This window comes from Oxyura jamaicensis, chromosome 8 (genome assembly GCF_011077185.1).
Source record: "Oxyura jamaicensis isolate SHBP4307 breed ruddy duck chromosome 8, BPBGC_Ojam_1.0, whole genome shotgun sequence".
Lineage (NCBI taxonomy): Eukaryota > Metazoa > Chordata > Aves > Anseriformes > Anatidae > Oxyura > Oxyura jamaicensis.
In genome coordinates this window covers 5,587,258-5,612,755 of record NC_048900.1, presented here as the reverse complement: position 1 = coordinate 5,612,755, position 25,498 = coordinate 5,587,258, and the positions used below count along the sequence as shown (strand labels likewise).

The 25,498-nt window shown below is 38.1% G+C and overlaps 1 protein-coding gene across 1 annotated transcript; it reads right to left on the bottom strand.

Moving 5' to 3' along the window:
• Nucleotides 1–1,124: 1,124 nt before the first annotated feature.
• On the bottom strand, nt 1,125–24,486 carry FAM102B (family with sequence similarity 102 member B). The gene is made up of 11 exons (XM_035332891.1): nt 24,184–24,486; nt 12,373–12,493; nt 11,707–11,736; nt 11,124–11,240; nt 9,872–9,918; nt 6,334–6,437; nt 5,294–5,389; nt 4,535–4,721; nt 4,317–4,444; nt 3,921–3,990; nt 1,125–3,593 (listed from the first exon to the last, which is right to left on the bottom strand). The coding sequence occupies exons 1-11, from the start codon at nt 24,423–24,425 to the stop codon at nt 3,551–3,553; spliced, it is 1,185 nt and encodes a 394-aa protein (XP_035188782.1). The 5' UTR covers nt 24,426–24,486; the 3' UTR covers nt 1,125–3,550.
• Nucleotides 24,487–25,498: the final 1,012 nt, after the last annotated feature.

Genomic DNA, 25,498 nt, shown 5'->3' with positions numbered 1-25,498 from the left:
AGGCATTGTATGAAATACCCAAATTTTGTGTTGCGAAATCTTGAAAGTAGAATAAGCTCAGACTCAGAAGACATGTTCAATGCATTGTGGCATCAATACCAAAGCAGGGAAGTGGAGAAAGTGGGGGCCCCCCCCCCCAAGAAAAAAAAAAAAAGCCACGATGGTAAAAATTAGAGTGGAGTATCCTGAATATAAATTGAGTTGAAGGAACATAGGCTTCTGAAATGACAGAAGAGTTCTTATGCAAAAGCCCTTTGTGTTTTCTTCCTGATACACAAATTGACCACATTTTATGCAGTAATGTATGTAAGCAATTTGCTGGGAACATTCCAAAATGTAATGCAGTGGCACTAGTGTATATTTAAGTGAAGATACTGGGGAAACATTAGTAGATCGTAAGAGAAGGCAATTAAAAAACAAACTCCAAAAATGAGGGCCATGTTTACAACTGTATGATCAATTTTAGTTGTTGGAAGAGCAGCGTGTACAACTCTGAACTTAGGCAAAGCTTTATTTGATAACATGCTTACGGATTCCTTCACTTTAAAAAAGGTGGGAGGAATGTAACTTAATGATTATTAGTTTTTAATAGGTAAGCAACACAGTGAAAATAACCTGCCCCACAGAAACGTTAAGAAATGTATTAAGAATACATCTGTCCCTTCCCTTCTTGTTGGCAGATGCTGCTGGGTGGCGATATAGGGAATTGCATTGACTAAGCTGTTACAGAAACTTGTACTGGTGCAGCAGGTAGGAGAGGAGAGCAGGCAAGAATGAGCAGCTGGCTGGGGAGAAGGCAGAACTACTTATATTAGAAAGAATTTTAGAAAGTTGTTTTTCTTCTATGTTAATCTTTCCCTCTCTGTTGTTAGATCATGTCAGAAGGTCCATAAAATACACCCAAGTGTTCAGTGATAGCATTCATAGTGTTGAGGGGTAGCATGCATAGTTCTGGTGCTTTGTATCTCCTTTTTTCTTTAGAAGAAAAATTGTTCCCCATACTACAATAATGACTGTGTCTTGATATACTACGTATGTGTATGAAATGGTGGTGCACAGTGTTACTTTCATTCATGACATGTTTTCCTTCCAATTTAAACAAAGAACTGTGTGTAAATGGCACATTTTCCTTGCAACGTGAGTTTATTGTGTCTGAGACATTTACATTAAATACAGTTTAAAAACACATCCCAAACAGTTCACAACATGTGTTCAATATTCTTACAACACAGCTTACAAAAAAAAAAAAAAAGAAAATACATCTAAGTATGAAGGCTACGTTCCACTTGAAATATGCACAATTACAGAATCACTACATAAAGATTTGTATCTTGAAGTGTGAACAGTAAAATGGTACAACACAGCTTTATTTAAAGCTTGATTTCCATGTAAACTTCCTTCCTACTTAAAAAGATCTCAGGCAAGAAATAGCGGTTTCTAGTAAACAAAATACCTCATCTGTGGCAGTTACCTGTGTATTTTAACACAGAATACAAATCTAGGCTATGGAAGTTTCCTTAAGAATTACATAAATAGCTGTACAACGTTTTTTTACATTTCTTCTTACTATGCCTATTTTTCCTAGTAAACTTAAGTAAACTACCATCTAACTACTACTGGTTTTAACAGATTTGTCAATAAGTGTAGCAGTGTTTAGGAGTACTGAAAGCAACACAATTGAAATTTCATGCATCTTTTGGCTTGCAGTAGGATATTTTTTGTACAAAATAGATATATAAAAGGAAACTATCATGCTCTGAGAGATACTATACTAATAGTTACTTGTTTTCTGTTTAAAATTCCTGTGAAGAAATTGATAGATAATACCACATTTCTGTTAACAGCAGCTAAAATAGAATCTTTGCATTAATTCTTTTTACCCATTAAAACGCTTAGAGGTTATGGTTTACAGTAGGAAATAAGTGTTGAAGTACCATAACTGAGAAACAATTAATTCATATTTAGTAACACTACTCAAGCTTCAAACTCTGAAATTTCCTTAAGAAATTTCTTTAAGAAATAATTTCCTTAACAAATAAGAGTTTAATAACTACTCTGGATTTATGGAAAACAAATAAGGCTTACTTATACTTCAATAAAAGAATGTCACAAGTCAATTTTGGGAGAATTTAAAGCTTTCTAAGATGGCCATGCAATTTTTATTTGTATTTAATTTAAGCCTTCCTGATTAACTATACAATTAATTGTAACAAAATACAGGTCACATGCAATTTGCAGTTAAAAATACAGCTGATCCAAGTCTGAATTTGAAATGTGTCACCTAGCACATTACTTGAAAAATTGATTCTTTCATAAAGAATTCTCAATTAAAATTTTAAGAGATCTTTCATCTTTTCTGTCTGGCAGGCAGATGGCTATTTGTGCAAATTTAAATACAGTACATTGACCTTAATGTAACAGTGGACAGATAGCGAAGGAGTAAGTGTTCAACATCAAAAGACAAATTTGTTGCACAGTAATTATTTTTCAGAGTGCAGAATATCTCTACAATAAAGTGCTTCTCTTATAAGTTACACTGGTAGCAGTTTAGATGTTTACTTAGTTTTAAAGCTTACATTGTTAGTAAATAGTTTAATATCCCTGTACCTCCCCTATCCCTCAAGGCACCTTCAAAATGCAAGCAAAACACTAACTGGGAAGGGTTAAGCTACAATAAAAAGTTCAAAGTGGTAGTAAACTATTGATAAGGTTTGTAAACAGTACCATCCCTCTGAATCTCTAGGCTTGTGCATTACTGAAGCAAGTTTCTGTTGGAAGAAGCGTTTGAACTCCAGAGTTTGCAATCCTTCGGGACACAGCCAGCTTTTTTGATAATACACTACTGTGCCACATTTTGATGTGGTATCCTGCTTCTTTTGTTACTTGTACAAAACCATCATATTTGATGTATGTAAGCCTCTAGACTTTAAGCAACGCAACCTGTAAGGGATGGTTTAGATCTATTGAGTCTTTTTTAATGCATGTAAATTTCACCTCCACTAATGCAACCTTACGAGAAGGTCATGGTTATGTTGAAAATATAGTTGCGTTGTTCTGAGGGAGCCATAATTTTCACCTGCTACTAACTTTTGACTGGATAGAAGGAGTTAGCTTCCTTAAGACCTTTAACGACAGGTATGGTCAAAATTGAGGCTAATTGGTTTCTTCAGGTCTGTTTAAGACTTTCTGGAACGTCTTTAGAAAAGAAGTTGCAGAGCACATGAGCACGTGTGATCTCTGCTGTGAAATACTGAAATAGGACCCACTTAATCATGTTCCTAAAAATTTAGGGAACAACTTGAAAAGTAATTCACTAACATCAGATACAGCTTACAAAAACTGTCTCAAGTGCTTTCACAAGGTATACAGAGCTTTATCTCCTATGGTATCAGGGCAATGTTTAGGTGTATGAGCAGGAGGCATTCCATTACTTTTCCGAAAGAAGTTCACACTGAGTTCATCTTGGCTTTCACAGCTCTTGCAAGAGAGTGAACTTGAAGTATCAGTGCCAGAGTTCCATGTTCTCCGCTTCTGTTCAAGTCATTCTAGTCTAGCGTTTTATCACCACCTGCTCATATGCTCCAGATCCTACTCTGAAAATGTTTGTAAGAAATTAGATGAGTTGCAATTAAAATAGAAGTTAAAGAAGTTAAGTTTGAAATATTACTCGTAACTGAGAATTTTGTAACTAAGACTTCAGGACCTCCAAAAGTTACAATGTTTTCGGCTGGCACATGAGTTTGATTTTAGAACAAACCGTTGCGTTCTGGTTTACAGCCTGACAATCTAGTTCTTTTGGTGCATTTCAATGATAAAGAATAGAAAGATGAAAAGATCACGAATGCATATATAGAATAATTGCTGTGTAAGATACTTTTCTGTTTAGTGTTACTCATTGATTAGTCATTCAGGCTACATACCTGTTAGGTAGATGATGGCTTCCAAAAGTAGTGCTTCCACCAGGGCCCACAAATAATCTTAAACCTTCCTCTAGAAAGCAAGGCAATTAATGTGTTAGCTTCATTTCTAAAACTGACATTTTAAATCTATGAATTTTGTAACTGATACTTTGCAGGTTATAGGTTGGAGGACCTAACTTCCCTGTAGATTTGTCCCTGCTGTTATCTTTTCAAGAGAAAAGCAATTCTCTGGGAAAGTTACTGGAGTCATGCAACAAGGGTCTTTTCAACTTTTGGGAGACAGGATCATGTGTATGCATACTCCTTACAAGCAATAGGGACTATGCAGAGAGTCAGTTTTCTTAAGGCCTTTAATGTGCACCAACTTTCCCTAAGCTTCCTTATTTCTCTCCGTACCTTCTGCACTTGAGTCTAAACTGAAGTCTTGACTCTGGAGTATTTTTTCAACTATATCATCAGCGTCAACTCTGGTAGCATCAACCCTCTTCAGCTGTGACTCCACAGAGTCTTGTTTTACAGGATGCCTGCAAAAATAAATATATTTAGAGGTCTTAGAAGTGATATAGTAAATTCTGTTTTGCTTCTGCTAGGTAAGGCTTTCAAGTTGAGCATACCTGCAAAGTTTTTCTGATGATGCATCTTTAATAGATGTATCAATGTTGGTTTCAGTTACTTTTGGATCCATCTCTTCACAGGGCCCTAGAATACTTCCAATTCCTGTTGAGGTGCTACCCTCTGAGGTGTTTCTCCTGTGGCACAGTTCAGACATACTGGATGACCTAGAGTGAGATGTGCTGTAGCCTGTTGGGAGAACACAAGAGAGCTAGACTAGGTATGCTGTTGACAGCCATGGTCATCAGTTGTCTTTTACAAAGCAGAATTTGTGTTTTGTCTTCTTGAAAAGGACCTTCAAAAGCCTTGTGAGTATATATGCATACACTGAGTAGCCAATCCATTTTGTTTTTTGTATTCTAGCATGTGCTGTTTTCTTGTTATTCTAAATAACTTAGTTTCCTAACAATTACGATAACTTGATGTCATTACTTCCTCTTAAACTTTCAGAGCTGAGTCTCCATTCATAAGCCATTTATTTTTATCCGTGTAAAAGTTAAAAATCTTTCAGATACATTAATTGGAGCAGCAAAGCTCAGGGAAAAAGTTACCTCATATTTGAACAGATCATGTACCATCATGCTTTTAAGAGGAGAAAATGTTACTTTTCCCCCCAATCCCTCCCACACCTGAAACTCCTAGGAAAAGGTTTTAAGTTCACACCATTTTTTTTAAACATAGAGGTATACTTATTGTCTACAGTCTAAAAGAATGGAAGCTAATAAAAAGTAACAATTCATAAAGAAATGGTTAACAGCTACCTGACAGTTTTGAGTGCTGACTTGCATAGCTTGATGTTCTGGAATGTCCGCATGCACCAAGTTCATCTGGGACTGAGGCACTCTTTGACGAAACATCTGCAAAACATGCAAGTCAGATAACATTCCTAAAGCCAACAGTATTATCACTTTGCCTGTAATCTTCATTAGACTCCAATGTCAGATTTCCCAGAGGAAGTTAGCGATTTCACACTGTTTTTCTATGAACCTCGTCAAAGATGCAACTGCTCAAAAATACTGTGCATGCTAAGGAACATTCATTATCTGAAAAGAAAAATCTATTAGAAGTGTAGTAACATGGTTCTGCCCCAATAAAACTGAGAGGAGCGTTGAGTTAAACTGTTTTCTGAGAAGTAGAGTTCCAAATTTGTATGTACTGTGGACATGAAAGAGATTGCCATGCTTTTCATAATGGACTAGCATGTGAAGTGTTTTCTAATAGAACAACTGTGGTTAAGACAAATTAAGCTGTGTTTAGGGTGGAAATCAATCATCTGTATAAGTGCCTGAAACTTGTTTAAAAAAATCAACCCATAATACCATATTTTTGTAGTAACTATTTTTTCGTATTGTTTACATACGTACATAATTTCAGATAAACGACTTCCATTTTAAAAAACGTAGAGAGCTTTCACTATTCAAAATCTGGGGATAGGTGTATCCCTAAAGACCTGATTCCTAAATTGAAAATCAAGGGCCAAATTAAATGTACTGTTGAAAAACAAATCCAAAGCAAATCTAGAAATGTGTCACACAGAAAATGAATGACTTTAAGTATTAAAAAGAAAACAGGCCACCAAGCCCATTTTCTTTCTTTCTGTCAAATAAGCTGTTACAAAGGTAAAAGAAGAGAGATTCTACTGCTGTTATTTAAGAGAGGGTATCTCAGCAAATAAACCGAAGAAGGTCCCTTTTGAGACAACTGACAACATCCCTTTAAGATTAGAAGCATTTCATGTATCTCCTTGAAGCTATGAAGCCAGTTAAAAAAGAATTAAGAAGTTAAGAACACTATTTTATACCTGCTATACCCAGAAGTACTGTTAAGTTTTCTCTGCCTTTCCTGTCTTCATGCAAAGATTCTGATTCTCCAGCAATTGCTATAGACATTGCTGTGGATGGAGGCCTGTAAGAAAAAGGCAGTTAGAATTTGCTCAGTTTTTGCTGATTCCTTCTAATTGATCAGCATATTTTTTTTCAAGTAAATAGACATAATTTATACTGTGCTTCAAGTTAGTCATCTCAAAACCTTTTTCTGAGAACATGCTGCATAGCCCCTTTAAAAAAAAAAAAAAAAGCTTTAGCTATTGAGCTTCAGGACATTTTACAGAATCCCTCTGCTCAGTCCTTCAGGCTTCTGGGTATCTGTGGAAGAGTTTTTCTTTTATTGATAAGCCTTTTGATAATTGGTGGAGTCATCTGTGTTAATTTTGAAGTCATCCTGTCCCCCCCCCCATGTGTGAATTGCAGGACCATTTATGTGTAAAGAATGCGTATATCTCAATACTTCATGGAATACGTGACAAGATAGTAAATTAAAAAAAAAAAAAGGCAACCAAATATACAACTACAGTTCTACTTGGCTTGTGCACTGTCATGTACTCCTGGCTTTGCTTCATCCCTGTTGCAGTACACAAGCAGACTCTGGGCTGACAGCCCTCCCTTCTAGCAGAGGGGCCTCTGTTACCATCTCCATGTGTTCCCCTCTAACTTCCACCCCCAGTGAAGTTATAAAAAAAAAAAAAAAGATGTACTACATAATTTAAATTTGGATCACTGCTAAAAAGCTTTTCATACAGCTTAAGTGCTTGTTTCAATTTATAGCAAGACCCAAAGATATGTTTTATTAAAAAGAATAAGCCTTTCCAGTTTGTGTTTTGCTAGTGCAAAAGAACTAGAAAATGAAAAAGGGAAAGTAACCTGCACTTGCAAACAGTCAAATACAACTAAAATGCATTTCAAGACATTGCCTATGTTTTTTTAATACTTTGTTATTTTGACCTTGAGATCCAGACTCTTGCTCTGCATACAAATGGGTATTTGTTGACATTTTTACATTGGATATTCCATAAATAAGCTGCTGTCTTTATATGCAGTAGTATTTCTCCTCTTATGTTACGTTTGAAAGCAAGAGAGAAAGACAGAAAAAGCACTTCTGGAAATAAAATGCTTGTATGATTTAAAAGCCTAATATACTTTTGAAAGCCAGAATTGAATGCTTTGAGGGATGTCACCCCAGATCAAATGTCAAGCCTTCTTGACTGCTTCATAAAATATGTAGCTGCTTCCAGATTGTGCAACTGTTTTAAGGCTTATTTTTCCTTCTACGAAGAACATCTGTGTTGGATAAATTATTTGTTCTGTTTGTGTTGAAAGTTTGTGTTCTGGGAAATGGTTATATCATCAGTTTGGAAGAAAATGCCAAGACTGAATAATTTCAGAGAGTTTATCCTGGGGATACAGAAAACTTTAGTTACTAAGTTCAACTAAAGGAGTACCTGCACAGAAATGCATTGTTTCATGAGTATACAAGACCAATTATTAGTTAATTGGCTTTGAGAAACTGTTTATGTGTACCAGTGAGGTATTCTTTAATAGGTCTCACTCAGAGTAAATGAAGAGGTATTCAATAACCAGCAAAACAGAAAACCTTTGCCTGGTCAAACAATTTGAAATAGTACCATCTTACTAGTTGTTCAGTGAGCACAGGACAAGATTTCACACTGTTCTACTCTTCTTTTTAAAAGGTTAGAAGAAGAGGGGAAAGTCACCTTTGTGGTGCAAGTGGATATCAAAGAGTTCCTACAGTGAATCAGCTGAGCTTTACTGGTGCAGGCCACATTCTCAGATCCCTTCAGAAGCAGTGGTAAGGATACAGCCACAGCAGTAATGCAAAGTCTGTAGTTGGTACAGAAAAGTTTTCAATTGTCCTAATCCCACCCGAATATATCTCAAAACTGCTGAGACTTGCAAGTCAGATGTTACTTCATATTCGTGCCTCAGAATAAGTTAGGAGTTCAGTGCTTCTTTTCTTGGAGCAGCAGCTTCATTACTTATTTATTTATTTTTAAACTTAAGATTTCAGTATATATTTATTGCTACGCAATATACCTGTATGAGACTGGTATCCTACTCTGTTTTATTATTCAGAGGGACACTGATTGCCTATATTAATCTGATAAAAGATGAGTTCAAATTCAGTTTCTAAGAGTATTTTGAACAAAAACTAAGTCCTGCTGAAGTAAAAGTGTGTCTGTACAGAGTTAGTAAGCACTAACCATACCTTTATGGTTAACATATGTATTTTTGATCCAGTATAAGGTTTGGAAGTGTAGATTAAAGTTGAGAATCTACTGAAAAAGATGAAATTGACATAAGGGTGAGGCTAGCATTTTTTTCCAGATTGCATTTTTTTTCCTTAAGCTGATCTTTTCGTGTTATATATAATACTTCAAACTGTCTTAGATTGTTTTTGAAAGTGCTAGTAAGAGAAGAAGCATGTTGTCTCAGAACATAACTTCTTAACTGAAACATCCTGTTTCTGTCAGCAGCAAACAGGTACTGAGAGAACGGGGCACATATGCTAATTCACTTCATTATTCTTCCAACATCTCATCTGTAGCTTAGGGATTTTCTGAGCCTTGTGTGATATTTTATATTTAATAGCTCACAATAATTTTTCATTCAGAAATTTCTCTTAATTCTTTCTTGAACTTAGAGTTTTAGTATTCATAAAATGTAGTAGCGAGGAGTTCCACAAAGTAATTGGTTCCATTTTGGTTCCATGTCCTAGTTTCAGTATAACAACGTAGCAGTCAGTGAAATGAACTGAAGATAAGTTCGAGTTAAAGTAGGACTTAAAAGACCAAATTTATTTACCCATCTCCCAAACATCTGTGACAAGTAAAATACAACCAAGTTGTTTTAAACCTGTTACAGACAAAATTGCCACCTACTGTTATATGAAATCAGAAAAGAGTGGCATTAAACTGAAAAGTGCATACATTTTGAACAAGACAGCTTACCAGTCCTAAGAGATGGAAGATTATCAACATCCTAAGTAAGGGAAAAGCAATGGCATTAAGTATCTTAGCAAGTATTGAGGAATTTTTGACACTGCTTTCATGAAAGTGTTCTATATATTTTTCCAAGTCTGTCCTTAGAATGAATGGCTTTCAGGTTCTTGTAAAATCTCTTACAATACAGATGCCATGTAAGAGTCCTTCATTGGTCAGGATAACTAGATCATAGCTATGTTCATGTAGGGTTGCTGTATGAGTGACTTCCCATAAGTGCTTCTTTATTTTTATTATTATTATTGAAGATGTACAGGCTAGTACCTTTGCTTGAAAATGTACTGAGTATTTAACTGCAAGGAGAACTGTGAGACTTCTGGTATTTTTACCATGTTAGCCATTATTCAGCTACTATCCTTTTTTATAAAATATTGTTGTCAGATTGGAGATATTCATGTATGCAAAATAGAATTGTAATTCTGAACACGGACAGAGGCACTTATGCATGACCAAAATACTATCCAACAGCTTTTCATAAACTTACATTTTAAAACATGGGTCTCCAGACATCAGCTGCATGTTGATCAAAACCTACACATCAAGAAAACAAAACACACAAAAAAAATTAATTAGTCTGTGATACATGGTCACGTCACTAAGTTAGATTTGCCACAGATCTTACATTTAAGTAAAGTAAAAAAGCATCATATATGCAAATAAACACTTCTGCAGAAAATTCTTCTTGTTCTTAGTACACATGCAAATACTTGCAAAAAAAAAAAAGAACATGTAGACTAACATTAATGCACTTAAAGGATTCTCTAAAAGATACACAGATCAAGAAAAATCTTAAAATTATTAATAGCTAGATAGATTTCCTGTCTCTTTTATTTTTCCCTTGAAACCAAAAGATTCATGAGCAAACAGAATTTGGTTTGAAACGGTGGATGCTGATGTATGTTCTTTGCTTGATAACAGTGTTTAGCAAACTGCCAGCACACACAAACCGTACATGCAAACATCAGAGATAAAATAAACCCACAAAATGTAAGTAATGCCATAGGACAGTAATGCATTGAGAAGGCTTGTTGGCTGGGACACAGCCAGTAGTTTTAAGTTTGCTGGACAAAGTCAATGACTATCTTAAGGAAACTAGAATGTATATGCTTAGACAGTATACTCAATGGTATGAGGAAGTCGTCCTAGTGTTTTAGCAGGACAATTTTTAATTTTTTAATTTGCTTGCAACATTCTGTAATTAATTTCAGTTTTATGAAATGCAGCTTACTTCATTTTTTTAATTTCATTGGACTAATGAGGGAGAACAGCAGGATGGGTTTCTTTCAACAGTTCTTAACAGTTGTTACACATTCCAGGATTCACGGAGGTGATAAAGCTGGCTTACACATAAATAAACCAATTAAGAGAGTTACTTGCAGGAGAGCTGCACAGGAATTTGCCCATTCTTAAAGATATAATTGCTACATTTATATGAATGTATTTACTTTTTTATTGTACTTCACTGTTCTCTTTTTCAGTTCCTATCAGAGTAGGAATACTTTTTGGACACCTTTGTTTTACAGCTATCCGGCTCTATATCCAAGAGTAGGACAAACTCTATTGTTGACTATATGTATTTTAATGATTCTCTAAAAGCAAAGCCAATGTTTGCACTTTTAACTAGTTTTCCCTCTAGAAAGAGGTTCAGCACATACATTTTAAATCTCATTAAATGTTTAATCATAACACTTTTTTTTTCTGCTTTATTAGTTTAAGTATGAGAAAAGAAAAATTACCTTGAGAATGGAGTTATCCTGTCTTGTATTTTTGGTATCATAACCTTCTAGTAAACAGCGACGAGTGGTATTTCCTGATCCAGCAAACTCTGCTAGATTTAGATCTGCAAAGCCCAGCTGTTAAGAGAAAATGACAAGTTAGTAGTAATCATATTACTAAATGCAGGCACTTGTTACATGCACAGTATTGAGTGCCACTCAACCCTAGTTTCTTTCAAATGTAAGGTGATGCCCATTGAAGGGAGAGGCCGAAGGCAAAAAGCAGAAAAGAAACGCAGAGCATCAAATTCTGCATGCTCTATCTTCAGTTATAAATTAATCTCAAGACAGGAAAAAAATAATGTATTTTTAAAAGTAAACACATGCAAAAGGGTTTACTTTCATCAACCGTTTCTGTATATTAAATTAAAAGAAAAAAACATTCCAGTGGTAGAATATTATATAATAATATTAAACTTACTAAACACACTGATCAAGAGCTCAAACAACGCTGTGTCACTATAATGTACCTAATGAAATCATGGGTGTTACAGCAGTACTATTCTGCAATTACTTTAAAAGGGCATAAATACATTAAATTTACCTTTGCATATGCCTTTCCTCCTTTTAACTCCTGGGGAAAAAAAAAAAAAAAAAAAAACATACTAGTAATTATGCAAGCCATGTTGCCAAAGATAGCAACTTTTTTTTTTTTTTTTTTTTTTTTTTAAGAAAAGCAAATAATAATCTTAATTTTAAAATAGCTCAGCACACATTTGCTAGGTTATACTGTGGTCATTTAGAACTTGGTATTAATCAGTGCAGGCCAGCAGGAGACTGTCATCTTGTAGAAGGAGGGGACCAGGGGGGAGGTGAGTGCCTGATGCCAGACCAGCATTTGCCTCCTGTGAAGTCTAGCCCCATGGGCAGGAAGTGCTTCATACAAAATTCTGATACTTAGCACAGTTCAAGGCTTCTAAGTTTACTCGTGCATACCAGCAGTATCTATCAAGGGCTAACTTTATGAAGACTGATGCGTGATTCCTTGCCTGTCCTGCTGGAATAACTTCTTTTCAATAAGAATGTAAAAATTAGTGAATTAGTCAAGATAAGGTAATAAATAGGATTACTCAGTAAATGTTTTTAGAATACCTGACATGGTTGCAGCTAAAATGGATTTTATCAAATTTATCATCTGACTAAAAATACAAGCAAAACAAGTGATGAAAGAGCAGGGGAAAGAGCAGAGGAGGGAAAAAATGCTACTTACCTTCCGTACAGACACCCTGCAGATGCAAGTATCCAGAATTCCTGTTGTGGCACTGGCACTGATTTTACACATAAATAGGAACTTTTTCTTCCAGCGGACACAGTTTGCCTGTACTACCTCCCTGCAAATAGGGAAGATATGCTTAATACCAGTTGCATATGCACTCAGGACCATAAAATGCAATAGGATAGCTTACACTCTTCTCTTTGTGTAGCAAGGCTATTAACTGCTTCAAAACCTGAACACAGTATTAAACTGAGAGAAGAAAAAAAAAGAACAGCCATGTGTTTTTGCAAATGACGGAGATTGTTATTTTTCCACTTTGCCTTTGGAGAGTATGAAGTCTTTCTTCCTGAACACCAGCTCCCAGGCACTCTCTTACAAGCCGCTGAGCTTTGGAATGTACTCAGGGATACCATCTTTGATAAATAACGTTTCAATACAGGCAGAACTAGATAAATTTGAGGCCTGCACCAGTTCAGAGGAGACGATGTACAATAATCAGATACAAAGTCATGCACTCGAGGCATAGAATAATTTCAACTACGTTCTGGGTATTTGTCTTTTGAGAGCAAAATAAGATGACTAATATCTGAATGGATTTGTTCATCACAAGAGAATTACAAGCCAGCAAAATGACTTATCTAAAAAAAAGGCAAACGGATGTTTTCAGCTGTATTCATGTTATTATAGAAGTCTCAAGTGGCACACATTTTTCTATTAAGGTAACTCCAGTTGAGAACAAATAGACTCCAAAATAAACAAATGCAGGGAGAATAGCTAGAAAACTCCTGTATCTTACCAGGAAAAAAAAAAAAAAAAGAGAATAAAAACATGTGAAGTGATTCAAACATGGTAGACACCAACTAACTTTTTAAGCTAAATGAGAAATGGCTGGGGACAAAATAAGGCATAATCAAACACATTTAAGACTGAAAATTACAAAGTCTCAAACCAGAGAGCAAATTTCTAGAACAGCTTTCAAATAACAGGAATAGAAGCAAAGTCATCTTACTGTATGTAAAGAAAAGGTTGGCCAGTTTGTCAATAATACAATGTAAGGACTATGATTCTGGGGAACCTGCCTCAATGATCAAAAAGCTCTTTTCTAGTCCCATGTTTCTAAATACAGACCTTGGGAGTGTGGAGAATCTCTGATAATTTCTTCTACCACTCTAGTCATTCAAGTCCAGTCTTCACATATTAAAGCAAATCTGTCCTTCTTTTACTTTGTGTTGTTTTCTAATGCACATAATCCTATGTTTTATATTAACTTCCCACAGCACTTTGAGGACACTATTGAAGACACCGCAGCACTATAGAAGACCCAGTCTGACATCTTTAGCACAGGAAGAATTCTTTGGTTCCCCATACTCTGGAGTCAGAGTTTATCACCTGTGGAGAAACAATGAATCACAAGGCTCCTATTTGCTGTGCTGGGGAGACTGCCAGCTCTAGCGCTCACATCCACACTGACTTGCTAAGGTAGGAACAAACTACCCTGTCTAAAATGAGTCAGTTTAATTACCACAACAGACTAACGGATTCAAATGATGCAACAATGAGTCACGTTCAAGCATGTGACCTAAGAGGAACAAGTTCTACATACCACAATCTACCTTTTATCCATTATGTTTCCTCTTGTAAACTTTCCTGTGCTGTGGGAAAAATCCAAACTGCCAGTATATGAGTTATTTAAATCCAGAATAGAAGCAGAATTCAAAAAAGGCAAATTACAAATAGCTACTAGATCCTCTATTGGAAACAGGCTCAAGCAAGAAGGAGCCAAGTCAAATACAACCTTTAAGGGGTGTGTGATAATTGTTAACATTTGTTACACTTAGAAGGGTTTAAGTGCTATCGTAGCACTTCAGTGACAGTTGCTCATCTCTCAGGTAAAGCAGTATGCTAGATGTCCACTGTCAGGCAGAACACAGCTATGCAAGTGTGTGGGTATCTGGGATGTGCATATTTAGGTTTCATTCACTGTGCTCTCTAGACAACAACTCCTGAGAATGATCTAGTTTTCTGCTGATCACAGTGGTCCAGCCTTACTCAAAGTAATTTGCAAATGAAATCTCTAGAATTTATTTCTATTTTTCTTGAAGCTATTTTTTTTGGAGTAATATTTTGATCTTGTCCTAAAAATGAAAAAATTAAAGGTCTTCGTCTTTTAAAAATACTACCAGATCAGAAGCAGTTCTACTATAAGCAGGAAAAAAGGTGAAAAGTTTTTTTTCTTGAGCTACCTAGGTACAATATTTTCCTTCAAATACAGAAGAGATACTAAGTCACTAAATTTACTGTAGTACTCCAGTCCTTCCGTGAACAGTACTATCAGTACATCCAAGAATTTAAGAAACTCATATGAAATAATACTAATGTCCTCATGCAAGCACTAGAAGCAACAGGCCTCTGCTGATAGTAAAAGACAATAGATGTGGTCATGTCCTTAACCCTGATGGTAATTAGCCAAACTTTTGGAAATTTGTTAGGCTAAAAAGACTGAGTGGGAAGGTGAACTTGAATGCAGGTGAACTAAGTGATATGGTTTGTCAAGACTTCTTTTACAAAACACACATCACAGAATAGTCTAGGTTGGAAGAGACCTCCAAGATCACCGAGTCCAACCTCTGACCTAATGCTAACAAATCTTCCACTAAACCATATCCCTAAGCTCTACATCTAAACGTCTTTTAAAGACCTCCAGGGATGGTGACTCAACCACTTCCCTGGACAGCCTATTCCAGTGACTAACAACCCGTTCAGTAAAGAAGTTCTTCCTGATATCCAACCTAAACCTCCCCTGGCACAACTTTAGCCCATTCCCCCTCGTCCTGTCACCAGGCACGTGGGAGAACAGACCAACCCCCACATTGCTACAGACTCCTTTCAGGTACCTGTGGAGTGTGATAAGGTCACCCCTGAGCCTCCTCTTTTCCAGGCACGCTGGTAGTATTCCTCCCCCACAGAAACAAATGCACAGACACAAAATCCCAAAATCCGATTTTGTTCTGTTTCATCACAGAGTAAGAATCTTGGTTTGAGCACAACACTGTATTTAAAAACCTAGACATTAAGAGGATAACTGAAAATGCTGTTCCTTAAAATAAGTGATTTTTGTAGCTGTCAGTTCAAAGAATTCCTGAAATTAAATCCTAGCAGAAATATCTAATTAATACAGTAATACATGCAGTTGTACAAACTTGTATTGAGTTTGCAAGAACTCTTGCCAGTCCTTTGACCTCACCTCTTCCTCCATTCTATCTCTAGTCTCAGATCAGGGCATGTCAGCTATGGCCACAGGGAACCTGCATTTATACATTGCTATGCATCCAATAATATCTGGAGAAAAAAAATCAAATGTCTTCTTTTGTAAATAGAAGAAATGCAGACTTCTGCTGAGTCTCTCACTGTCACCCATAAAGGTCAGAAAATGACTTCCCCTAGTATCTGCTCATCATACAAGTAAGGACATGGTCATCGTTGTCATTTCAAGGTCTTTGAAACATTTAACTACAATGTGCAGAAACACCACCACCAACAAAAAGTGAATTGTTCTTCTTTTAATTTCATTATACAATTTAAAAATTGTCACAATAAAGGTATTTTTTGTGTGAATAAAAGCACCAGCAAGTTATTCCCTTTATGCTGAAAGGAAATTAGTAAAATATGCAGAACATTATTATCTGAATTACTGAGAATCTTAGTTCATGTGCAAGGCCTTTAGAAAATAAATAGTTTTATTGATTGGTTACTATGGAAATGAACCAACATAACTTCTTGGCAACTGTGCCTATGTTATGGGGCACGCTGGAGAAAGCTTTCCGTTATGAGTCAGTTTCCTATGAGCCTCATAGTCACTTTACCACATGCAAAGCAAAAGCAGTTGTTTTATGAATCAAAATGCATCTTGGTTACTAAGATGCATTCAAATATGTACTAGGCTGTAGTTTAAGAACAAACACTGTTAGTAAGACCTAGCCAAGAATAACGCAAAATAGACAGATATTTTAAGATAAATTGATTCTAAAGTATAGTTTAAACTAACCATCAGTTTAACTAATTGTTTTTCTCTTCAGAGGGTCATTTCCACTTGGACTAAATTTCAAATGCTTGATTTCAGCTGTAGACAAGGCCTTTCCGTATGTATTTTATGTGCTGTACACAATTCCCATTTAGAATAATGAACAAAAGTGTTCTATTTTCTCTTCTCATCCACAAAAGAGAAAAATCAACACAGAAGCAACAGAGAAGCAACAATTCCTAATCCAATCATCATCTCATCCTAATTTTTAACAAGTGATGGGCTTTTTTTTTTTTTTTTAGAAGCATTATGATCACCATATTGTTTGTTCATTCCCACATGGATAAAGGATCTGAAGAACAGCTTGTTTCAGCAAATAGCCACAAATGCAAAAATAAATCACTTCTAAAGACCTTAAGTGTCATGTGAAAGATTCCTTTTTGCCAAATGGAAAAGCTTAAGCAGGAAATGCTTAGAAATAAAGAAGCTAAAACTCTTTAGGACATTTAGAAAAATATTATGTTCCGTTAATTAGAAACTTGTTTATTCAAGTTTTTATTTTAATTATTCTAGACAGCTAATGATAACATTTAGCCATATGCAGATGATCATGTTAAACAGATTCTTTATCTAGCACAATTACTTTAGAATTATTGGTCATCAAAGAAATAAAAGATTGGGGGCATTTGTTTTTAGTTTTAAGATGGCATTTAGGCTTTATATTAGGCAAATTTTACATGAAACTTTCAAAAAATCCTTTCAGAATCAGTTAAGTAGGTAGTCTTCATTATATTAAGGAATGGAAGGGTTGTTCAGACATCTTACAGCTTTTGTACAAAACATGAGTTATCTAAAACCTCGCTCTAAATACTTTGTAAAAATAGCTTTTTCAGTCCACAAGGTAAATAGGAATATTATTTTTACTTATTATTACTATTTTTAAAGCTGGTGATTTTATGCAAATGTTTGCTTTAGACATTCAAGAATTTTTGAGACTGGGCATTGACAGTCCAAATTACAGTGAATAAAATGCCTTTGGAAGAGTTCTCTCTGAATTAGTGCAACTTTTCCAGTATTACCTAAGTTTAGCTTGCTTCTTTCAGGAGGAAACATATTATGCTGGATCAAGGCTGCTGCAGCTCCACATCCCAGGTCCCACCAGTAGTGAGACAGAAGATGCATTCCCAGTATGTACATGGAAACACCACATAGATACACAGCCAGCCACAAATCCCAGACACAAATAGCACCAACAGCCTTGTTCTGCTCCCCTCTCTGGCTGGACGGGACAAAGGCTCACTAGCGAGGTCTGTATATATATATGGACTTGATCAGCTTGATTCCTGATAGTGCTTATGTTACCATAAAAGTCAGTCAAAGAAAATCTCTGTGAGTCAGTTTGGAGTTTTAGAAGGCAGGCATTCTTTAATTGCAGCGCTGGACACACAGGAGATCACTCCACCTAGTAGTATGCATGTCGAATTGTTCAAGCTACAGCGGTTATATATAATCAAAACATATTCATTTGATTTCCAAGAAATAACTAACATACCCATACTACTTCCCAGATCTCGTTAAAGTATGTAAATATCCCTGACCTATGCACATTTGTTTCTACTGGTGGTCTTTCAGGGCCTTGATAGTCAGCTAAGTCATTTACAGGTCCAAGGACATAGGCATACCACAAGTTCCTCACCTCATCTTTTCAGATACATCCTCCCAGACTGGGTTATCATTTACACAAATAAAGTTTCCCCTGCTTTAGTGTAGAAGGTCTTTTAAAATGTAAATAATATAATATTCATATATATACAAATCTATAAAATATATATAAACATATGTTTCTTTTGCAGAATGCCGAAGCACTTACAGAAGGCCATCCCATTTTTCTGAGGCAGGAATGAAGAAGGCATTAGCCTATAATCTTAACAGTTTTATCAGCCACACTTCCAGTGCCCTCGGTGGTTCAGGTATGTTACAGTAAGACTTGATCTTGCCTAGGCTATCTGCAGCATTAGGAAGGTATTGTTGGATACAGCTCTCATTTGTATAAGGGAACACACAGTGGCTTGGCATGCAAAAGAGGAATGCTGACATCCTGCTTGTACGATCTTTCCCCTAATTTACTTCTATTTCAAATTAGTCAAGTCTCACAGTTGAGGAAAAAATTGAGGTACTTATGCAGCTGACTCCTGGAGCAATCAAATGTCTGTTTCTAATTAGTCCACTTTCAAGCAAAACATCATATGGTTAAGATCCTTCAAAGAAAATTACGGTACAGTTCACTCTTGTTTGGTTTAGATCCATGCAGCTGCGGTGGCAAACAATGGGTTTTACTCATGATTTTTCATTTAATGTCCCTACTGTATACACAAAAATATAAACAAGATCACGCAGCAGAGAGATCCTTTACTTTCAAATTAAACTAAAAGCCTTTCCATGAATCTGATAATGTAAGTAAAAGCAAATGCAAATAGACCAATAAGAAAATCACAGACGTATTGTAAAGGAAATAAAAAAGATCTATCACTCACTACACCAAGACCAGTTTTATTCAAATGCATTCTATGTATCTAATACATAAATATTGACTACATGCTGCCCATGCACATTCCAAATCCAATTTATTTCCTACATTCAGGAAGACAGGTTTACTTTCATATGCTGTTTCCTCCATGCCTGAGTCATACAAGATTCATTCTCTCCAACAAAAACATTTTTTTCCTAAGCACTGCAAAAACAAACAAAACCAGTCATTTACAAACAGAGCTTCAATGTTTCCTTAATGTTTCACAAATTTCAGCACTAATCAAACCAGCAAACAGCGAGCTCTGCAGGAAGAGCTCCACTTGTTTTACACTGCAGTACTCCCCAGTTATTTTGCTGGTAATGCAAGCAAAACTAACCACTTTCTATTTCACATTTTTACTCATAGTAACCAGGTTAAATCTTTAACTCGCAGTATTTCACATCAGGTGTTCCATATAAAATGTGTATCAACCAATAGTGACATGCAAGCAGAGCTGCTCTCAGCCAATTTTTATGAAAAGCTGCTGGTTACAAGCAAATGCAGAGACCTAAAGGAGAACTGGTGAAGTGAAGGGCAAACTGTAGCCACCAGTTCAAAGGAAGTGACTGTTCCCTCTGTTGAGCATTTGCAAAGCTTTATCTGTAGCACTGAATCCAGTTTGGGGTCCTCAAGTGAAAGACATGATAAACTGAGGCAAGTCCTGGGGGTATGAGATGAGGATCTGGAGTCAGAGCAACAGGGCTGAAGCAGGAGGACAAATTGGGAGAACTGGATTTTTACAATCTCAAGAAAAGATGAAAATGGATTTAATTGCTGTCTTCAGCTATCTCTACTGAGTTAGAGAGAAGATGGAGCAAGACGTTTCTCAGTGGGGAGCAGAGAAAGGACAAGGGACAGTAACAGTGGTGAACCCGATGTGCAGGTTGTTTACAAAAACTTACCTTCATTCTTTTGGGTTGCATGAAGTCAACTGGATGAAGCTGAGATTCCTAATCTAACTGAGCTTAGTCCTGTTGGACTACATGATCTCTAGCAGTCCCCTCCATCCTAAATTATTCCACTAAGTAACAGAAATAGTCCTTAAAATACGAAGGCAATAAAGCATTATAGTGCTTGCAAATAGCAAGTTTATGACAGCAAAGTAACGTAGCAAAATGTGCTCTGTGTCCTGTGCTAGGGAAAAAAATTCTCCTGCATAAACCAAGGGACACATTATGCTTTTTTTTTAAAAAAAAATAAAAAAAATAAACAAGCACTTTTAATAGATGTCTGTCATAAACCTGTTTCCAGAAACCTTTACCTGAGAAGTTAGCTGTTGCTACATCTCTTACCAGTATTTACCATAAGTCGTCTCACAGGGATGATCCGTTTCCATCTTTATTAACCAATTAATTCCATGCAAAATGTAATCCATACAAACATTTTATTCTCTGCTACTATGGACCAGAGACATCCCTTCTCAAATCTGATTTTATTTTCTTTGAAATACTACTTTGAATTCCTGCCCTTCTATTTCAGGAACTTGATTTTTTCATCCCTCTTGTTTCCATATCGTTATTCCTCCACCTCTCCCCATGAACTCTGACATTAATGTTTCAGCCTTGTTTGCTTCTCCTTCAGCTCTGTCTGGAATATCCATACCAATCCTTGCACATCATGTGACCTTCCTCAAGCATGTTCTCTAAATCATTCATCTAAACCCATTTTATTGCACCTCTTCAGCCTTTCATTAAGAGATGCAAGGAAACTACACTTAAAAAAGTATCCTGTAATTTGTGTACAGAACTTCTCCTTCTTACCTTTTTCCCCATAAGGTCCCTTCTTACCTTACCTCCCCTGACAGAGAGTGGCAGGGCCTGAAAGCTTCTCACTAACAGCCTGTTTGCAATCGAGACAACCTTTTAAGACAACCTTTTAAATGGATTTTCAGGAATATGAAAAGAGCAACTACAAAACTGCTAGCCAGGATTATTTATTTTTTTTTGTACCACTTTCTTGCCTCACGGCTTTTGAAAACTTACTTTGTTCCATTTTCTCTATTGGTGCATCAGGTTGCAGCTGCAGAACTGTTGGATGTAGCTCTGCCCACCACCAAGTCTGAAGACTGCACGCAGAATTCATACATAGTGCAGGAAGGTGAGAGTGGAAGGGCAGTAGTTCCATGTGTCAGGTAGGTCATTCTAACAAGCACTTCTGTTTAAGAACAGAAAACTGTTTAAGCTGTCCTGCTATCAGGAGAAGTTCTCCCTTTCAAATGCAATAGCAGCAAGAAGGGAAATGATGATTAGAAAGCAATTGAAGAGTCCAGTGAAGCAGAAGATGTGCTTACCAGAGTCATAAAAAGCAAATGCAGTTTTAGTCAGTTGAGAAAGAAGCAGGTAAGCATCACTAGAAGTAAGAAACACTTATTATCTGAAGATAAGAAATCAAATTCTACAGAACAAAATTGCTTATTCTACTCAGTATCTGTTAGGAATAAGAACATATTTATGCAAGTAATGCAAGAGCTCTGTGACTGCCTCTCAGAACTCAAAAGCTTGTTGTATGCGAACTTCTCTGGAATTCGCTGGGGAATAAAATGTTTTGATGAAAAAAGCTATTTTTCAGCCCCCTCACCCCTCATCTATATCAAATATTCTTGTCACACAGATACAGATCATAATCAGCTTCTTCGTTTTGATTGTGTTGAATGTTGTATTGTAACAGAATGAAGAGAGAAACAGCAGCAGTCTAAAATACCAGAAAGCAGAACTCAGAGGCAAGAGGAATATGACCATACCGAAGACTGCAAGCGTAAGAACGCAAAAATTAATTACTTGTATTATTTGCCAGGGGGTGGTAGGGAAATTCAAGCCAAAAAAATGTAACTATCAGGCTTATAGCTACTGTAGCCTAATTTGTACAGCACAGTGTTGAAAACACCCTCTTAAGAAATAAGATGGTTTACTTTCAAAAAGTCTTTGAGTTCCTCATATCCACATCTTCTCTTTTGCTGGTGGTGAAATACCTCAGCCTATGAGCAGTTATCTACCCTAGGGGGGCTATCAATTATTTCCTCAGTCTATTTAGGTCAATTACAGACAGCCTATGTTTCCAGTGTATTTGTCTGCATTGTACTGGCCTTAAGGAATATGCACAGTATTCCTCCAAGTCTATACCGTAGAATACTGTTCTTTTCTGTTCAAAATATTCACGGGTGTAACTTCTGCCCTGATGTTTGTATCAGTACAAACTGGAGAACTTAATTCTCACTAACTTCTCCCTCAAAAGTTATAGTATACTAGACCTCGATCAGTAAGAAAAATAAAGCTATTAAAGAGATATGGTCAGTTTTTTCATGGATTATACAATACTTTAAGATAAGTATGTATATTACGTTTTGAAACACAATCAAGTTTTTCAAGCTTTTTATGACACTTCAAAGAGCTCTACTTTCAGAAAATGACCACCCTAAACGCATGCATGCAGAAGATGATGGCAATTAAAAAAAAAAAAAAAAAAGTTTGTAACCGACAAGCTTTGAAATGCTGCCACCCTTGTTAACTTAATTTCATCCTTATTTATTCGGACCTTTGCTGAATCACCACTGTGAAAATCCATCTGTTAATTCTTAAGCCAAGAGCAAAGGCACTCCCTAAATTGGCACTGGAGGATCACTGCAGAGGAATGCTATACCTTTCTACAAACATACCTCAACGCTTTTCAGTCCAGCAGGAATAGACCAGTTACACTCACAGGGATTTTGATACACTGGCAAGTTTCTCTGCTGTTCTTATATTTAAACCATATCCCAAGAAAAAGAAAACAGAAGGATTATAAAGCTTGAGTCCAAGATAATATTTCAGTACAGTTCTGCTTCTGTCATGCTCCCACTGACACTTGTTAGAGATGCATATCATACACACTGCTCACATCAGATCATCTAAAATAACTTATTTGAAAGAGACTATCCAGCAAATACACGTCAGCCTGTGAAAGTGACTCCAAAGCAGTCAGGGCTGCATTAGAACAGTCATGGCCCATCAGTGCCTAAGCTCATGGTTACCATCATCTGTTACTCATGATGAAGTTGCTCAGAAGAATGATGAGGAAAAGAGACGTGAAATGAGAACAGAACACCACTGAGTTGAAGACCCTCCAACCATACAGAGAAAAGATTAATGTTTGGCTATACATGCAAGTATATTAGAATGGTTAAATAAGGAGTTTTTAGTTCTGTTTTGGTGTTCTTTATTCTCTTTAATTTAATTTGCAAAATCAAAAGCAGATACTTTAGTGAGCTCTGTAAGAGGAGCATCTATTTTAATAAGAAAATAACTGAATAGTCATAGATTTGTTACTAATTTCTGTCTACTCCCGGAATTCCATGAGGCATTTTTCAGTAAATCCTTCTAGTAATAACATTAGAGTAACATAATAAGCCATACAGCACAAATAAATGTAATGGGAAGGCCATCCTCTCCCCACAGCGGAGACCTGGGCACACCCTTCCCACTGCCAGGAGTCTGCCTCTGCCTGACACCTGGAAAACGAAGCCACTTGCACTCGGCTTGGCCATCACAACCAGCAGGTCCGGACGCCCCTGTCACTGCAGATGACAGCTCTATTGCTGATGCATGGGAAGAAAAAAGGACACCTGTGTCTGCTGCTGCGTTTGCACTGCAGCATTAAACACGAACAAAGTCGGTAAAGCGTAAGATCTGACTACGTACGGGAAATAAGATACTGCTTTTCCATAAATCGCTTGTTAATTCTCCACGTAAGGATCCACAAGCCGAAGCGCAGCGAGCCCAACAAGGCATTGAGGCCACAGCTCGCACGCACAGGCGTCAGCCACGACTCCAGTCCCGGTTGCAAGAAACCCCTTCCCCTCCTCGTACCCACACCACCCGCGAGCCTCACAGCTCGGAACACCCCGGCACAAGCGACCTCCCCGCTCCCGGATCGCGATCCGCTGCTATCAGTATTTACGAGCCTTGCCGCTTGTGTCACGGCGTTACGCCCCGGGGCAGCGGGCAGCCAGCGGCTTCTATTCTGCGGCCGTTGCCGCCGTCGCCCGCCTCGGCCCCGGCGCCGCCACAAGCCCCGGGGCCCCGGCCCCGGCCCCGACCACCTCACAGCGCACCTCACGCCCGCCCCCGGCCCTCCGGGCGCCGCCTCGGCCGCCAGCGGGGCCCCGCCGGGGGAGCCGAGGAGCCGGGGAAGGGGGCGGCGGAGGCGGGACGCGGCTCCCCCCAGGAGCGGAGCCACCTACCGGGAGGACTCCCCGCTGAAGCTGCCGCCGTCCAGCAGCCGCACCTTGCAGAAGAGGATGCCGTTGACGAAGGGCACGGAGGAGAGCTCGTCCAGCTCCAGCTCCACGCGGAACTTGAACTTCTTCTTCTTCATCAGCATCGCGAAGGACGCGGGCCGAGGCCCCCCCGGCGGCCGCCCCCACGGGCGCTCAGCGCCCCGCGGCAGCTCCGCGCCGCGCCGCCCGCCCCGCTCCGCGCCCATGCCCCGAGCGAAGGCGGCACCGCCGCGACGGGACGGGACTCGGCTCCGCTCCCGCCTCAGCCCCTGGCGGCCGCTTACATGGCAGCCGGCGCCTCCCTCCAGCCCACCCGCCCCGCTCCGGCCGCCCCCGGCGCCGCCTCCCCGCGGTCCGTAACGGGAGCTCAGCCGGGGCTGGGGCGCGGCGTTGCGAGGGGCCCGAGCCCTACAGCCCGCGGGGCGTAGCGAGAGGCATGAGCCTCGCAACTCGCAGAGCTCGGGACTTGAGCTCCGCTTTTAGGATCCTTCTGTTGTCATTCAGCCCCCTTCGGGGGCTTTTACTGCAGTTCGGCTTGTGGTGTACAGCGGTGTTTTGGCTCCCCTTTGATTCAAGGAACAGATGTTCGTAGCCTTGCAGAGGAGTGTGTACATCTGTGTTTGCACTTAACAACAGTGCTACAACGCAGTTGAGCACAGCAGCACGCACACAATACTTTTTGTATAATGAGTAGTTCAACACCAGCGTGTGATCATCAGGGAACAGCTTTGTCTCACCAACCCATTCCGGAAGACTAAAACATAAAGCAAGCTTTGAGCAGCCTGTCCCAGCATGTCAGTTTCCTCTTCACAGAACGTTGCATAAGCTGACCCTTACATGCAGCATGTCTGCCCACAACCAAGCAGTTGTTCTCATGAACAGAGAAGGAACTTGTAAGATTATATGCACAGTGTGATGCTGAGCACCTGAAATCTTCAGAAAGCTCATGAAAATTAACTGCTGCCTCTCAGTCAGGAAAAGTACTTTCAAGTTTAGTTAAATGTAATACATACCCCATGTTCAGAGACATCACAAGTGGTGTGCACGGCTAAATATACCAGAATATCAACAACTGTCCTGTAGCATGATTTTAGAAGAAAAACAGTAAGGAGTAAGAAACATCAGACTACAGTGAGTGGAAAAAAAAATGGTTTTACTTTCTCCATCTTACAATACCCTGAGCATACAAAGCATTTTTATATAGAGCTTTAACAGTACTTAAAAAAAAAAAAAAAAAAAAAAGTAGTTCTGACCCCCTTATCAGTTTATATTCCTAACG

Bases quoted from the DNA above. Each gene is read 5' to 3' on its own strand.
- FAM102B (XM_035332891.1), bottom strand. From the start codon at position 24,425: ATGGGCGCGGAGCGGGGCGGGCGGCGCGGCGCGGAGCTGCCGCGGGGC. The intron at 11,241-11,706 runs GTAAATTTAATG...TTCTCTTAACAG, and splicing joins GAGGAAAGGCATATGCAAAG to CTGGGCTTTGCAGATCTAAA. The intron at 6,438-9,871 runs GTAAGTTTATGA...TTTTTCTTACAG, and splicing joins GGAGACCCATGTTTTAAAAT to GCCTCCATCCACAGCAATGT.